Source organism: Solanum stenotomum, unplaced genomic scaffold, assembly GCF_019186545.1.
Source record: "Solanum stenotomum isolate F172 unplaced genomic scaffold, ASM1918654v1 scaffold38326, whole genome shotgun sequence".
Classification (NCBI taxonomy): domain Eukaryota; kingdom Viridiplantae; phylum Streptophyta; class Magnoliopsida; order Solanales; family Solanaceae; genus Solanum; species Solanum stenotomum.
The window spans coordinates 1-17,359 of record NW_026034866.1 but is presented as its reverse complement, the minus strand read 5'-3'; the positions used below and the strand labels follow the sequence as shown (position 1 = coordinate 17,359).

Here is a 17,359-nt window from a genome sequence, read left to right as displayed (position 1 = left end):
GTTTGAAATGACTCTAAGAATTATCTAGACTTGGCTCTTAACTTTCCTTGAATTTGAATTTATGGATTCCAGGATTGTGATTTGTGGTAGGAAGGATCTCATGATGTTTAGGAGTGTTTTTGGATAGTTAAACATAAGAAACAATCAAGAAATCACAGTCTGAAAACTAGTCTGCGACGCAGAGATGCATTTAAATATTTGGTCGCGAAATTAATTTTGAGGCAGTACGGTCCGTGACCGCTCCACTCCGCGAGGAAGAATTTTTCTCTTCTTGAGGAACAGGTCCGCGTTGCGGACCAGGTACCTAGATTCGCCCAACGTTTTCCTTCGTCGCTTTCCAACCCCAATTCACCTAAACTCAGTTCTTTTTCCCAAATTCTCTTTAGATTCAGATACCTAGTAAATGTACCTAAGAACTTAACTCAAAACAACTCTATAATTTGACACAATAATTTCAAAAACATCTCAGTCTCAGCCCAATCCAAGAACGAAAATAATTTCAAGAACACATATCAAGAACATCAAACTTTTAACCTTTTTAGGATGAATTCACGCTTAAATAAACATGTTTGGTACGTGGGTGAACGAATCCAACGTTATGAAATTCTTACATACCTTGTAGGATTGAATCCTTGGCGAAATCCACAACTTAACTTGCAAGAACTTAACGAATCTTGAACTTTCTTCTCCTTTCCTCCTCTTTTCTCTTCTCTCAAAGCCCTAGCGTGATTCTCAATAGCGTAAACTGAACTAACTCAGTTTAGACCCCAAATAATTTACTAAAAACGAATTAATATAACTGGGTATGGAAAAGACCAAAATACCCTTCCAAAATCCGGTTTTGACTTTCCATATCTAGACAACCCAACTTCAAATGGACATATCTCACTCATACGAAGTCGGAATTGAGCAAACTTGGTGGCGTTGGAAAGATAATTCAAAGATATTTCCTAGGTATCTTGTAGCACACCTAAATCATCCTGAGCTAGGAGGTATGGTCGTTTTAAGTTGAACCAAAACTCAAATTTAACATAACTTAACCAATTTTCCAGATTTTTCATTCTTTACTAAAATGACTATTTCTAATTCTAGCTCTTTCTAGTTCTTTCAAGTAGCGAGACGTTACATTTGTACTGGACGAGGCGATAGTCGTAAGGTCACAAACCATCAAGAATATGGTTGAAGACGATTGTGTTTCAAACGGCATTCCCATGCCTAATGTCGATAGCAAAACAATGACCAAAGTGATTTAATACCGGAAGAAACATTCGGAGGAAGACGTCTCCAAAGTCATAGTGTTGGAGTTTAACAAGACTTTTGTGAAGGTGCACCACTCGATTTTTCATGCCCTTATCTTAGTTGTTAATTTTCTTAACTATAAGGAGATATTGGATATGATGTGTCAAGAAGTTGCCGATAGGATTAAAGGAAAAACACCTGAAGAAATACGTAAAGAATTTGATATCAAGAATGATTTTACTCTCGAGGAAGAAGAGGAGATCCGTAAAGAGAATGGTTGGGCTTTAGAATTATTTTATAACATTACTATTATTTTTTTGTTCATTTTTTATTTTAGTATTAAAACGGTCTAATTACCCATATTTTTTATTTTATTTTATTTTAGTTATATATTATGTTGTTCATTTTTTTAGAATTGTNTTTTATTTTATTTTATTTAGTTATATATTATGTGGTTCATTTTTATAGAATTGTTCTTTGATTGTGATTGCTTTATAAATTTTAGAGATAAGGGGCTGAAAAATAACCCAACTTTGGTCGGATTTGTTGTTGCGATACTAAACTTTAATGAGGACCTATTACATCCCTAGACTATTTAATACCGTATTTTAAACATATATATTTGCCCATGTGGACATAAAAAATAATGCAAAATTATAAATAGTAATGTCTCCACGTGGGCACATATATACATTTAAAATACACTATTAAATAGTTCAGGGGGTAAAAAATACTGTATTAAATAGTCTAGGGAGGTAATAGGTCCTTATGAAAGTTTAGTATCGCAACAACAAATCCGACCAAAGTTGGGTATGTTTCAGACCCTTATCCCTAAATTATATTGAAAAGAAATTAAAGTTATTTATACAAACAACTTAATGATTGAAAATAGAGTCTAACTATTGAACTTATAAGCAAACCAATTATTGATTAAGCTAGAAAAAATCAATAAAATATTTATTAGCTATAATTTCACCTAACAATTAAATTAATAGTTCTTGCTCTCTCACTTTTACAAGAAAATTAAATTGAATATTGATTCAACATTCGAATTGCAAAAAAATGCTTTTGACGGATTTTTAAAAAACTAATTATTAAGAAATAAATATTGAGATATTCAAAAACAAATTAAGATAATTAAGAAATAAATTCTGAGATAAGCAAACAAGATAGAAATAATAAAACAAACATATTAAAACAAGAGAGTATTTAACTCAATCCCGTGATGTGCTTTAAATCAGAATTCGAACCACCTTCTGTTGTTCCTTTTTATAGAATTGTTGTTTGTTTTTATTGATTTATGAAACATGTTGAAAATAAATTAAATCTATTTATATTAAATTTGAAAAAAAATAATTCATTCGTATAGTTGAAAGATGAATTTGATATTTCAAAATGAAATATCTAAATTTAATTTATTAATAATTTTGGGTTATTTTTGTTCAAAGCATATTTAATGGACTTGATATATTTTCTCAATTATTTGGCACAATTTAAATACTGAAAAATCTCTTCACACAATATTTTTTTTAAAGTTACTCATAAAACAACAAAAATGATTTAAATATTAAAAAATTCTTTAAAAGTCTATCAAAGTTTAAAACTTAAAATACAAGAGAGAAACATTATGGAGTTTCTTTTTTAATACAATGTTATATTGATCTACATGTCACTTTTAAAATTTTATTAATAATGTTAATTTGTGTTAAAGCTTAAAAAAATTCTCCGTATTGAAAAATTCTTAGTAGGAAGCTCTATAGTCCGAGTGAGATTTTACTTGGCACAATTCGAATTAAGAAGAAACTAAAAAATAATGATTGGAGGAACGTATATATGTATCATCTTTCATTTTGCACAATTTATAGTGCATCTTGCAAGGTAATAGTGGAAGAGCTCAAAATATTACAATAGCAAAAATCAATTGTTACAATTATATGAAAAAAAAAATACTAGTAATATTCCAAATTTTAGGGCAATATTTACTACGCCTTCTCAAGTAAATGTATCATTGACAAAATTCTTATTATTTAGTTTACTATATGCATATGTAATGTATCGATATTTTATAAATAGTTTAAGATTGTATATATGTATGATGTATAACTACAAATTAGATATGTATAACTAATCACAAACATATTTATGTAATATTTATAAATTACAACGCATCTTCCTCACGAGTTAAATTTTTTTTCAATACCGACTAGCTCAAATCTACTCTAAATAGTTCTAAATTATATATATGAACAAATCTCAATGTTTCGATTCTTTTAATATATTATATATTCACTAGAAATGATCAATTTACATTTACGGTAGATCAAATTTTAATGTTTGGGATTCAAAATGTTTTAATGAATGATTTCAATGGACATCTGATTCAAATCTCCACTAAAGTATCCTAAAATATAGATATCATTAGCTCCTCTCAATATTTCTATTCTTTAGATATATTATTCACTCAAAATAATTTATAATTCCGATGATGTCAAATTTTATTTATTTAAACTTAACCAATTGCCGGAAGAAGATCTGAGTAGACATAGACATAATCGGTAAATGATCAAATGGTCATTCTATTGTTTTAGTTTTTCAAGTACTTGTATCAGAAATGTAGTCAAGCAGAGTGATTTTAACAACTATCAGAAATGACTGGTCTTCAAGTAAATGATTAATGAAACAATGAGTTTAGAACTTTCCTTGTCCCTTTTAATTATATCATTATCATAATAATCTAGATTTTGCAAAGCAAATTAATTAAACTTCAAAAAAGGAAAAATAATAAGTTTAGGTCTATGTGATATTTTGCTTTCCATATTCCTACCACAACTTTGGAAAGTAAGTAAAACCTAATACACTATAAAAGACCAAGCTAGTCTCATGTATTGAAATCATTCATTCATAGCTATTTTCATTTAATTTGCCATGTCTTCAGAAAAACTCATGACTCTTAAGACTAGCGATGGTGAGGAATTCAAACTCGATGAGGCTATAGCTATGAGGTCAAAAGTCATCAAGAACATAGTACAAGACATGGATTGTACTTCTAATGCCATCCCTTTGTTTAATGTTGATGGAAAAACAATGACAACAGTGGTTAAATATTGGAAGAAGCATTTGGAGGAATGTGTTACGCAAGATCAATTAAAGAATTTTGGTCAGAATTTCTTGAAGATGAGCCACTCAGAATTATTGGGTGTTGTCTTGGCTGCTAGATATCTTGATGATAAGCATTTGAAGAAGGTAATAATCCAAGAATTTGTTGATAGAATCACACAGAGAATACTAGAGGAAATATGAGAAGTATATGGCATCGTGAATGATTATACTCCAGAGGAAGAGGAGGAGGTCTGTAGAGAGTATGCTTGGGCTTCTGAATGATTTTATAATATTTCTATTATTTATTTAGCTATATCCTATTTATATTTTTATTTTATTTTCTGTTAGTTCTATCTTATGTTGTTCCCTTTTGAAGAAATGTTGTTCGATTTTTATTGATTTATAAATTATGTTGGAAAGAAATTAAAGCTAGTTATATTATTTGAAAAAAAATATTATCCTTTTAGATACATTATTCACTCAAATCTCCTCTAAATAGTCCTAAATTATATATATGAGCAACTTTCGATGTTTTAATTCTTTTAATATATTGTATATTCACTCGAAATGACCAACTGGCATTTGCAACGGATCAATTTTAAATTTGAGGTTCGAAACATTTTAATGACAAATTTCAATGGACATCCAATATCAATCTCTACTAAACAATCCTAAAATTTAGATTACATGATCTCCTCTTGGTATTTCTATTCTTTTAGATACATTATTCACTCGAAATTGTTCAGATTGGGGTGATGTCAAATATTATTATGTGGACTTACCCAGGTGCCCATAGAAGATCTGAATAGACACTAACATAATTAGTTAATGATCAAATGGTCGTTTTATTGATTACTGACGGACCAAATAAAGATTCTAGGTAATTAACTGTTAATTGGGATTTTTTTTAATTAGAACATTTGACCAAATGGGCATTCTATTTAATTATTTCAATTTACTATGACTAGTAATAACATATCATTTAAATTAAAATATAAAATGTTTAAATTTGAATTGCAATAAAAAAAAATTGTTGAAAGATAATAATAATACTTTTAAGTTTCACCTCTAAATTATAAGATTTTGAATAGTCTCTCCACTTATATTGTTCATGTTTGGGGGACAATTAACATACAAACAAAATAATATGACTAACGTTACTTCCTCCGTCTCATATTAAATGTTAGACTTTTCTCTTTACATGTCTTTTAAGAAAAAATCATAAATAGTAAAGTTAGTTTTATTAATTTACCCTTCAAGAAACTTGCTTGAAACTTTACAAACTTACTTACCCGTTCAAAAAGAATTAATTGTCTGAGTAAAGTAGGGGGAATGTAATCAATTTGTCACGATCCAAACCATCGTGATTGACACCACACTAACCCTCCGGTAGGAGAACCATTTATACTAATTAAGTAACCAACTTAATAAAAAAATACTAAGGCATGTAAGTTACAGAAGCAAGTTAAATGCTAAGGAAAGAAATAGAGTTCCCATAAACTCCAAACAAAAATCTAACAATAAAACTAACATTGCGGAAGTAATGCCTAGAACCTGAAAGTCAATGTACCAAAACTCTATTAATGAATCAAAAGTCTAAACAAGAAGGGTTACAATACCACGCTAATGAACTAATAACTAACTACAAGTCGAAGTCCGAAGTGTGAACATAGACAGAAAGAAAACTCATGGCAGCCTGGAAGAACTGGCTCACCCTTGAATTCGATCGACGATCACTGATCTTCTAAACGAGGTATGTCAATAGCCGTCTGAAGATGCCCTGTACTCAACAAAGAAAGAGCAAGTGAAGTATTACTACACAACCACAGTGTAATGGTAGAATCACGCAGCTATCCCACTAAGTGCAACATATATAAGTCATACAACATAATAACAACATGCATACACCGAACATATACAATATCATCATTATTTATGAACAACATACAATATCACATTTCTCAAGATTCCCAATTACATTACGTCATTGGTCCTCTCAGGGAACCCAAACCCAAACAGTTAGCATATCGGAACGTGGTACCCGATCAAAGTTTATGTCGGAACATGGCAACTGATCCCATAATTATGTCGGAACGTGGCAACCGATCCAAGTTAGTGTGTCGGAACACAACACCCGATCCATTCAACAAGTCACAATCACAACCACAAGTATATTCTCAAGTTCATACAATCAAGTCATGATTCATGGCATTCATCATTCACCTATCTCATTTACAACAAGTGTGATCAATAATGTAACATTCGCATACATACACATATTATAATGAAGCAAGAACAAACATATATGACACAATCATGAAATCACAACTATCACATACCTCGAAACAAGCTTGAATCCCCTAAGAAACTTGTTTCTCCCCTTTCCGAATTCATTCTTTTTGTTCTTGGTCTACAAATGATCAATATAACACGGGAATCATTAAACAATAACTAATTACCCAAACTAGTAACAATTATATCAACCCTAGATCATGCCTATGATCCCAATACCCAGATAAGGGCTTTCATCACCAAAATTTCTAGATCAAAACCCTTCCCCATCGATAATTACCCATTAAATTACGTTCTACGGATCGAAAAATGGATTCGGTGAGTTAAAATCTTACCTTTAGCCTCAAGAATGGTGAAAAATTGTCAAGAAAACCCCTGGGTTCGTTCCTTAGCTCTCAAGTTCAAAAAATGCAGAATAAAATGTTTTTGGGTTTTATTTCCTACTTTAAGTCGCGTCTGCCCCGCCACGGTGGCACCCACCCCGCTACAGCGGCCCCGCCCTGGTGGTAGAAATCCTGCCTCAGCGGCTTGCACGAAACAATGAGCTATTTTCAAATTTTCAAACCCCCATTTTACAACACACCTTTAACCAACGACACTTTGACACTACCCGATCACGCTAAGATCAATTTCGGGAGTTCTAGTCGCCCGAATTCAATTTCGTAAAGTTGTACGGGTTCCTTAACGACTTATTTATCTGCTCATGTGATCAAATTCATAATTAGATCACCCAATTGTTACCATATTTCCCTAGACTTTAATGAATTTGATTTTGTCAAAATCTGGACTAGGTTGGGAAATTCCAAGTTACTACGAAAAGGTTTTACAACCCAAAATTTTTCCCAGTTGGCTTTTCTATAACGACGGAACCTGGTTGTTACAATAGATACCAATTTACCCATCACTCGTCCTCGAGTGACAAACTTAGGAAAAATAGGCTAAAGAAGGAATGGGGTAGTACCTGAATTGACGAACAATTGGGGATACTTGTCTCGTAGTCCTTCTGGGTTTCCCAAGTAGCTTCCTCAACTAGACGATGCTTCCATTGAACTTTTATGGACTTAATATCCTTGGTTCTCAGCTTTCGGACATCACGATCAGGAATTGCAATCGGTTCCTCCTCATATTAAAGGTCTTTGTCTAACACAATTGAGTCCCACTTAATGATATAATTCTCGTCACCATGATATCTCTTCAGCATGGACACATGAACTATCGGATGAACTCCCGTTATGTTAGGAGGTAAAGCCAATCTATACGCTACCGGTCCTACACATTCAAGAACCTTAAAGGGACCAATGTATCATAGACTTAGTTTACCATTCGTGTCAAATCTCATCACCCCTTTCATAGGCGATACGTTAAGAAGCACATTCTAATCAGTTTGAAATGGCATGTCTCTTACCTTATGATACGCATACTTTTTTTGTCTACTGTGGGCTTCTAAGAGCTTAGCTTGAATACTCCTCACTTTATCTTGAGCATCCTTCACTAAATCAACCCCTGATGGTTTCACATCTCCAGCTGGAACCATCCAATGGGTTATCTACATCCTCTCCCATATAATGCCTCAAATGGTGTCATATCAATGTTGGAGTAATAACTATTATTGTAAGAGAACTCACACAAAGGTAAGAACTTATCCCAATGTTCTCCAAAATCAATCACACATACCCTCAACATGTCTTCCAATACTTGAATAGTCCTCTTGGACTGCCCGTCCATCTGTGGATGGAAAGTGGTACTAAAAGTGAGTTGTGTGCCTAATTCATCATGTAATTTCCTCCAAAACTTAGAGGTAAACTGAGTACCACGATCTCAGATGATAGAAAGGGGTGGCCCATGCAACCTCACTACCTCTTTCATATAAACCTTAGCCAATTGTTCAGCATTATAATCTATTCTTACAGGAATAAAATGGGCTGACTTAGTCAATCTATCAACCACTACCCAAATAAAATCAAACTTCCCCAAAGAGGTTGCAGGCCTTTGGGGCAGATATTTCACTTGTTGGCAATTTTGAAACTTAGCCACAAACTCCACTATATCCTTCTTCATGCCTGGCCACCAATAAATTCGCTACAAATCTCGGTACATCTTGGTCACACTTGAATGAATGGAATATCGCGAACTATGGACTCTTTCAACAACCTTTTGAATCAAGTCATCAACTCGAGGGACACAAATTCTTCCTTTAAAACTAAGGACACCTTTCGCATCAAGAGTGGTCGCTTGTGCCTTACCCATCAGTGTCTTCTTCTTAAATTCACTCAAAGTTTCATCCTCAAATTGTTTGGCCTTGATCTCTTCAACGAATGTGGCCCTAACTTCAATGCTAGCTAACACCCCACCTTTTTCTGAGATGCCTAATTGCATGAATTTAGACTCCAAGGTCTGAATTTCCTTAGCCAAAGGTTGTCTTGTTACACTCAAGTAAGCAAGCTAAACTTCTCATACTTACCGCCTTTCGACTCAAAGCGTCTTCCACTACATTAGCCTTACCCGAATGGTATTGAGTGGTGACATCATAATCTCTAAGTAACTCCATCCACCTTCATTGTCTCAAATTTAGATTCTTTTGAGTGAACACATGCTGCAAACTACGATGATCAGTAAACACTTCACACTTGACACCATAGGAGTAATGCCACCAGATCTTAAGAGCAAACATTACCGCTGCCAACTCTAAATCATTGTGTTGGATAATTCCTCTCATGCACCTTCAATTGATGCGATGCATAAACTATGAAATTCTTATCATGCATCAACGCGGCACCCAAACCAGAATGTGAAACATCATAATAAATAATAAAATCTTTACCTTCAACCGATAATGCTAGAATAGGCACGGCGGTCAAGAGAGTCTTGAGTTTTTGGAAGCTCTCCTCACATTTTTCAGTCCATTCAAATGGTATCTCCTTTTTGGTCAAATTAGTCAAGTGAGTGGAAATAGAAGTAAAGTTCTTCAAAAATTCACGATAGTAGCTAGCGAGCCCCACAAAACTCCTAACTTCCATTACAGAGCTAGGCCAAACCCAATTCTTAACTGCCTCAATCTTTTGGGGATCTACCATTACCCCTTCTTTTGAAACTACATGTCCCAAAATGCAATCGAAGTCAACCAAAATTCACACATAGAAAATTTAGCATACAACCTTTGTTTCCCAAGAACACCCAGAACAATATAAAGATGGTCGACATGCTCTTCCTCACTTTTTGAATAGACCAAAATATCATCAATAAAGACTATGATGAATGAATCAAGAAATGGCTTGAACACCCCATTCATTAAACTCATAAAAGTTGCGGGCACATTAGTCAAACCAAATGACATAACTAAAAACTAGTAGTGCCCATAGTGGTTTCTAAACGCTGTCTTGCCCACATCCTCAGGCCTAATCTTTAACTGATGATAACCAGACCTTAGATCAAACTTGGAGAAAATTGATGCAACTTGCAATTGGTCAAAAAGATCATATATTTGAGGCAAGGGATACTTATTTCGAATGGTGACCCTATTCAATTGCTGGTAATCTATACAAATTCTCACACTACCATCATTTTTCTTAACAAACAAAACTGGAGCACCCCATGGGGAAGCACTAGGACGAATAAATCCCTTATCAAAAAGCTTCTGGATTTGAGCCTTAAGCTCTTCTAATTCTGCCAGAGCCATGCGATATGGAGGGATAGAAATGGGACGAGTACCAGGTTTCAAATCAATGTCAAAATCTATATCTCTATCCGGAGGCATACTAGTCAATTCATTAGGAAACATATATCTAAATTCTGACACCACAGGAATAGACTCAATAGATGGAGTCTCAACCTCAACATCCCTAATATGAGCCAAATAAGTCAAACAGCCCTGCCCTGCCAGTTTTCTAGCTCGAATGGAGGATATGATCTTAGCTTGCTTAGGCTTGTACACCCCTTCCCACTCTAACTTTTTCCTGCCCGGAGTTTCTGCAGTTACAGACTTAGTGTTACAATTAAGCACAACATAATAGGGGGACAACCAAGTCATGCCTAAGCTTATATCAAAGTCAATCATATCCAAAATCACCAAATCTGCCCAAGTTTGATAACCCATAAACAAAATAGGACAAACACGATAGACATGGGTGACTATGACAGACTTCCCAACTGAGTAGAAATATGGATGTAGGCATCAAGTATATCACAAATCATAGAAAATGTTGTGGGAAATCACATAAGAATAAGTAGAACCTGGATCAAATAACACCTTAGCCATCTGGTCACATACAAGAATAGTATCTGTGCTCACTGCGTCAGACGCCTCTCCCTCATTCTTACCCGGAAAGGCATAACACTGAGCCCTACCATCGTGACGGGTGACTTCTCTGCCTGGTTGCACTGTACCTCTTCATGCATTACCATTTCCTCTACCCCTATGGCCTCATTAATTTCCTCCTCACCCACTTTGTGGACGCCCTCGACCATTATTACCATTCCCCGCAAGTACCACTGCTCTAGATGGCTACTGTGCGGAATCCAACACTCGTGGGTGGGGAGAATCTCTCCTCATATTCCCAGGTTCTCCAAAATTATAGCAAGTACGATCAAAAGATGGTCTGCCACCCGTCGAAGGTGCGACTACTTGGCCATCCTGAATCAAATTATGATGTGGAGTTCTCGAGTAATTACCTGTAGATGCAAGCATGACGAACTGAATTGGCCTGGCTACAAGTGTTGGCCTCCCTGAACCTCTGGAATACGATTCTTGAAAGTTATCTGAATTTTTAGCTTTCTTAGCCAATGCCTTGAACTGACCATCTCGCCTCACCCCCTCCACTTTCTTAACAAAGTTTGTTACCTCATTAAAGCTCCTCCCTGCAGATGTCATATGAATAGATAATACTTTCAACTCATAATTTAGTCCCTTAATAAATAAACGGATCCTCTCTTCCTTCGTAGTCACCAACTGCGTAGCAAATCTAGACAAGGCATGAAACTTGGCCTCATAAGCAGTCGCAGACATACCACCTTGCTCTAAAGCCATGAACTCATCCTTCTTACGATTTCTCAAAGTCCTAGGCACATATTTCTCTATGAAAAGGGCATGAAACTGGGTCCAAGTAAGTGGAGGTAAAACTGAAGATCTGCATTCCATAAAAATTCTCCACCACTGCTTAGCCTAACCTTGAAGCTGAAAAGTCACGAACTCAACCCCATGTTGATGGACAATTCCAAACTTATGAAGACTCTCATAACAATCTAGAATGAACTCACATGCATCCTCACTCTCAGAACCATGGAAGACAGGTGTTTTCAACTTTAAAAACTTGGTCAGCATCTCATTCTCATTACCAGTCATAACCGGTCCAATAAAGGACGGAAGAAAGAATCATTACCTCCAGTTCCACCCACCTTAGGGACAGTGATAGCAATGGGAGGATTGGCGGGGGCTTGAGTTGCTTCAACAGAAAGAAGCACTCCAGGACCAACCAACCCTTTCAAGAATGACATGATATATTGGGCTAACACTGGGTCTATGGGAGGAATACCTCTAGTGTTAGCCTGTACGTCTTCCTCTTGCCCAACCTCATCAACATTTTCAACCTCAACATTCTCCTCTATCTCTTCATGATGTACGGGAGGGGCCTCATTTTGGGGAGAATTTCCAACCGGTACCCTATCTCTAGTAGGAGTGTAACGACCCAAAAATGGACGTGATGGCACTCGTCTTATCCCACTAAGATAAGTCAGCCTAAAACTCAACTATTACAATAAAATGCAGAAATTTTTATAATCAACTCAAAAATACCCCAAAAATCTGGTTGTCACGTGTACAAGCCGCTAATGTGTTATAGTAAAATTGAAAGAAAATACAAGTTTCAAATGACATTGTTTCTAGAATAGAACTATATCGTAATTAAGGAGAAAGAATGTCCACTAAAATGACAAGAAGCTACCTCACAAACCTCCACAAGAAGCCTCAGACAAGGAGAAGAGAAAACATCACAAAGTTCCGGGCTAGTAACTTACAAAAAAATGTAGTAGCAAGTGTTGAGTACCAAACCACACGGTACTCAGCAAGTAAACCTCTAAACACAAACTAAGGGGATAAAATATGGGTACTCCTAATACCCCAACCAAACCTCCATAGTTACAACCTACATAAAACCATCCCAACCTAACAGTTCACAATTTACAAGCACATATCTCAACAAACAACATTCTAACAATCACATATTCTCAACAACAAGCTCAATATTCATCAATTACAACCTCCACAACTACAACCTACTTAAAACCAACCTAACCTAATACTTCATAATTCACATAGCACACAGCTCAACAACAACACTCTAACAATTACATATCCTCAACAACAAGCTCAATATTCGTCAATCAAAGTTCCACAGAAAGGCACTCACAAGATCAACAAAGCACAATATCAAGTTCACTAATGATAAATATGTTCAATGCAATGTCAAGTATAGTGATGCATGTCTGACCTAGTGATGCACACCCACTATCTCTTAGTCCACCAATAAGCCACTAACCAAAATTAATTATTTAAAATTAATTGTCAACTAAATAATTGTAATTAACAAATAGCTCAAATATTTCCAAAAATTTTTTTTTGGGTCATTTAAATAATATAATATAGTTTTAGTGGTATAATGTAATGTATGATTTAATTGGCCAATTAGTATGTGGCGTTGATGAGTGGCAATATAAAATTCTCTTTCTATCACTACCTGGGTTCGACTCTTTACGTATTATTTTTACTATAACATGATAATTTCAAGTTTTGATATGTTGTGGTAGGTAATTGAATATCGGGTGTCTTATATTATTTTAATACTATTAAATTTATTACAACTCAACCCTAGGCTTGAAATTTGAAAAATATGAGAGTTGTTGGGTTAATTAACATCAAGATTAGAAACTTGATTATAGATTTGGGTGACGTTTTGGTCCAGGCTAGACATATATTAAAATAGGTGTGTTAGTTTCGAAAGCTTAATGTGATTATTTATGTGAATAGATTGCATTGATTTGGAAGTCCAACGAAAGGGGAAGACTCAAGTTCCGGAGTGATTGTTCAATTATTTGAGGCAAGTGGATTTCTAAACCCTTGTTAAGTATATGGAATTCGTGTTTTTCCTTTTAATATGTGTTTGGGGGTAATGAGACTTAGTGATGCTTGACTTGTCCACATGGATTAATTCTAATGATGAAAAAGGGGTAATAAAAGGCAATGTGATTAATTGTTTGTGTGTAATGTGATTAATTGTTTGTGTGTGATGTGTTGAGAATGGTTTGAAAGGCTTGTTGAATCATTGCTGATGTTTTATCATAATTGTGTTATTGTGAATTGTGCAATGTTATGAAAATGGTCATCTCTTCATTATTTGTGTGAACATGTCATTTGCATTGTTTTGAGACATGGTTGTAACAAGTGTTATGTGAATTGAGAAAGAACAAGAAATTAAAGAGGATGTACCATTTTGAGCGACGTATCGCGCGCCATGATGGATACTATATTTCTAGGGATGTATCATGTGCCACGTTGGTTACTATTATCAAGGGTCGTACTGTACTCCGCGATGGATGCATAGACAGATATGTCCCCCCATGGGTCCCGGACTGAGAGACAGCGGGTGTGTATAACTAGGTCAGACCTGCATCACTATACTTGACATTTCATTCCATTCCATTGCATATATTTATCATTAGTGAACTTGATATTGTGTTTTGCTAATCCTGTAAGTGCTTTTATGTGGAACTTTGATTGATAAATATTGAGCTTGTAGTTGAGGATATGTAATTGTTAGAGTGTTGATGTTGAGTTCTGTGCTATGTGAATTATGAATTGTTAGGTTGGGTTGGTTTTAAGCAGGTTGTAATTGATGAATATTGAGCTTGGTGTTGAGAATATGTGATTATTAGAATGTTGTTTGTTGAGATATGTGCTTCTAAATTGTGTGTTGTTAGGTTGGGCTGGTTTTATGTAGGTTATAACTATGGAGGTTCTGTTGGGGTGTAAGGAGTACCCGTATTCTATCCCCTTAGCTTGTTTTTAGAGATTTACTTGTTGAGTACCGTATAATTTGGTACTCACCCCTTACTACTACATTTTTTTGTAGGTTACTAGCCCGAACCTCTATGATATTTTCTCTTCTCCTTGTCTTAAGCTTCTTGTGGAGGTTTGTCAGGTAGCTGCTTGTCATTTCAGCGGACCTTCTTTCTCCTTAATTATGATCTTGTTCTATTCTATAAACAATGTCATTTGAAACTTGTATTTTCTTTCAATTTTATTATAACACATTAGAGGCTTGTACACGTGACAACCAGATTTTTGGGGTATTTTTGAGTTGATTATAAAAATTTCCGCATTTTATTGTAATGGTTGAGTTTTAGGTTGACTTATCTTGGTGGGATAAGACGAGTGTCATCACATCCATTTTTGGGATGTGTCAAAGATCCACTCTTCCTCGTCCTCTACGCCTAGATCTTCCTTTACCCATGCCTCGACTGCGAACTCTTGCTGCAGATTCGTCAACTGGAGAATTAACGGGAGCTACGGGCCTGACGCCGTTGAATGTAGTGTTAATCATTTGTGGACAGAAGAGTGAATGAGTTTAGATACCAATTCGAATCGACAAATACCAGTTGAAATCAAGTTATAGCACGAAAGGAGATAAGAGAACACAAAGAGATTTCCTAAAGTCCTAGAGCATCTCGAAGAAAAGTACAGACGTCTACGTGTACTATTTCACTAGACTCTACTAGTCTCATTTTGGTAGATCGAGATCAACGAACCTAAACTCTGATAACAATTTTATCACGACCCAGACCATCGTGATTGGCACCCACACTAACCCTCCGGTGGGAGAACCATTTTTACTAATTAACTAACCAACTTAATAAAAAATACTAAGGTATTTAAGTTACGGAAGTACGTTAAATGCTAAGGAAAGAAATAAAGTTCCCATAAACTCCAAACAAAAGTCCAACAATAAAACTAACATTGCGGAAGTAATACCTAGAACCTGAAAGTCAATGTACCAAAACTCTATTAATGAACCAAAAGTCTAAACAAAAAGGGTTACAACCCCAAGCTAATGAACTAATAACTAACTAGTAGTCCAAGTCCAAAATGTAGACATATACAGAAAGAGAACTCATGGCAGCTTGGAAGAACTGGCTCACCCTTAAATTCGATCGACGATCACTGATCTTCTAAACGAGGTCTGTCAATAGCCGCTTGAAGATGCTCTATACTCAACAAAGAAAGAACAAGTGTAGTAACACTACACAACCACAGTGTACTGGTACGATTACACAGCTATCCCACTAAGTGCAACATTTATAAGTCATACAACATAATAACAACATGGATACACTGAACATATACAATATCATCATTATTTACGAACAACGTACAATATCACATTTCTCAAGATTCACAATTACATCACGTCATTAGTCCTCTCATGGAACCCAAACACAAACAATTAGCATAGCAGAACGTGGTACCCGATCCAATGTTTATGCTGGAACGTGGCAACCGATCCCATAATTATGCCGAAATGTGGCAACCGATCCAAGTTAGTGTGTCGAAACGCAACACCCGATCAATTCAACAAGCCATAATCACAACCACACGTATATTCTTAAGTTCATACAATCAAGTCATGATTCATGACATTCATCATTCATCTATCTCATTTACAACAAGTGTGATCAATAATGTAACATTCGCATACATACACGTATTATGATGAAGCAAGAACAAATATAGATCACATAATCATGAAATCACAACGATCACCTATCTCACAACAAGCTTGAATCCCTTAACAAACTTGATTCTTCCTTTTTCGGATTCGTTCCGTTTGTTCTTGGTCTATAAACTATCAATATAACACGGGAATCAATAAACAATAACTAATAACCCAAACTAGTAACAATTCTATCAACCCTAGATCATACCCATGATCCCCATACCCAAATTAGGTGTTTCTTCACCAAAATTTACAGATCAAAACCCTTCCCCATCAATAATTACCCATTAGATTACGTTCTACGAATAAAAAAATGGACTCGAGGAGTTAAAATCATACCTTTTGCCTCAAGAATTCTAAAAAACTATCAAGAAAATCTCTGGGTTCGTTCCTTAGCTCTCAATTTCAAAAGTTGCAGAATAAAATGTTTTAGGGGTTTATTTTCGACTTTAAGTCGCGTCTTCCCCACTACGGCAGCACCCACCCTGCTACGACAGCCTCACCTTGGCGGCAGAAATCCCACCTTTGTGGCTTACACAGTAACAGTGAGCTATTTTAAGAATTTCAAACCCATATTTCACAACAGACCTTTAACCAACGATACTCAGAAACTACCTATTCACGCTACGATCAATTTTGGGAATTCTACTTGCCCGAATTCAATTCCATAAAGTCGTATGGGTTCCTTAATAACTTATCTATCTACTCATGTGATCAAATTCATAATTTGTAACAGCATGACTTCCATCGTTATGGAAAAGCTAATGGGGGGAATTTGGGACTGGAACTGTCACGACCCGGGATCACCCCCTAGTCGTAACCGGCGTACTCGACCTCGAAGAGGTCTAATACAAGCCTCTTAGCATTCATTCATCGCATAGACACTAAAACCATAAGGAATTAAAAACTTTCTTTACCAAGAAAACATTTCATTAAAAATAAAACAATAGCAAGCGGAAAACTTTCTA

The 17,359-nt window shown here is 35.4% G+C and overlaps 1 protein-coding gene and 1 pseudogene across 1 annotated transcript; one reads left to right on the top strand and one right to left on the bottom strand.

Annotated features, from left to right (window-relative positions):
• The first annotated feature begins 1,397 nt into the window (after window positions 1-1,397).
• On the top strand, window positions 1,398-4,539 carry LOC125852675 (SKP1-like protein 1). The gene is made up of 2 exons (XM_049532394.1): window positions 1,398-1,515; window positions 4,175-4,539. Exons 1-2 carry the CDS (start codon window positions 1,398-1,400, stop codon window positions 4,537-4,539), a joined length of 483 nt encoding a protein of 160 aa, XP_049388351.1.
• A 1,532-nt stretch (window positions 4,540-6,071) lies between these two features.
• LOC125852676 (uncharacterized) lies at window positions 6,072-16,679 on the bottom strand (annotated as a pseudogene).
• Between the last annotated feature and the right edge of the window lie 680 nt (window positions 16,680-17,359).

Coding starts and splice junctions, on each gene's coding strand:
- LOC125852675 (XM_049532394.1), top strand. CDS start 1,398: ATGTGTCAAGAAGTTGCCGATAGGATTAAAGGAAAAACACCTGAAGAA. Junction 1,516..4,174: donor GGAGATCCGTAAAGAGAATG/GTTGGGCTTTAG, acceptor CCATGTCTTCAG/AAAAACTCATGACTCTTAAG.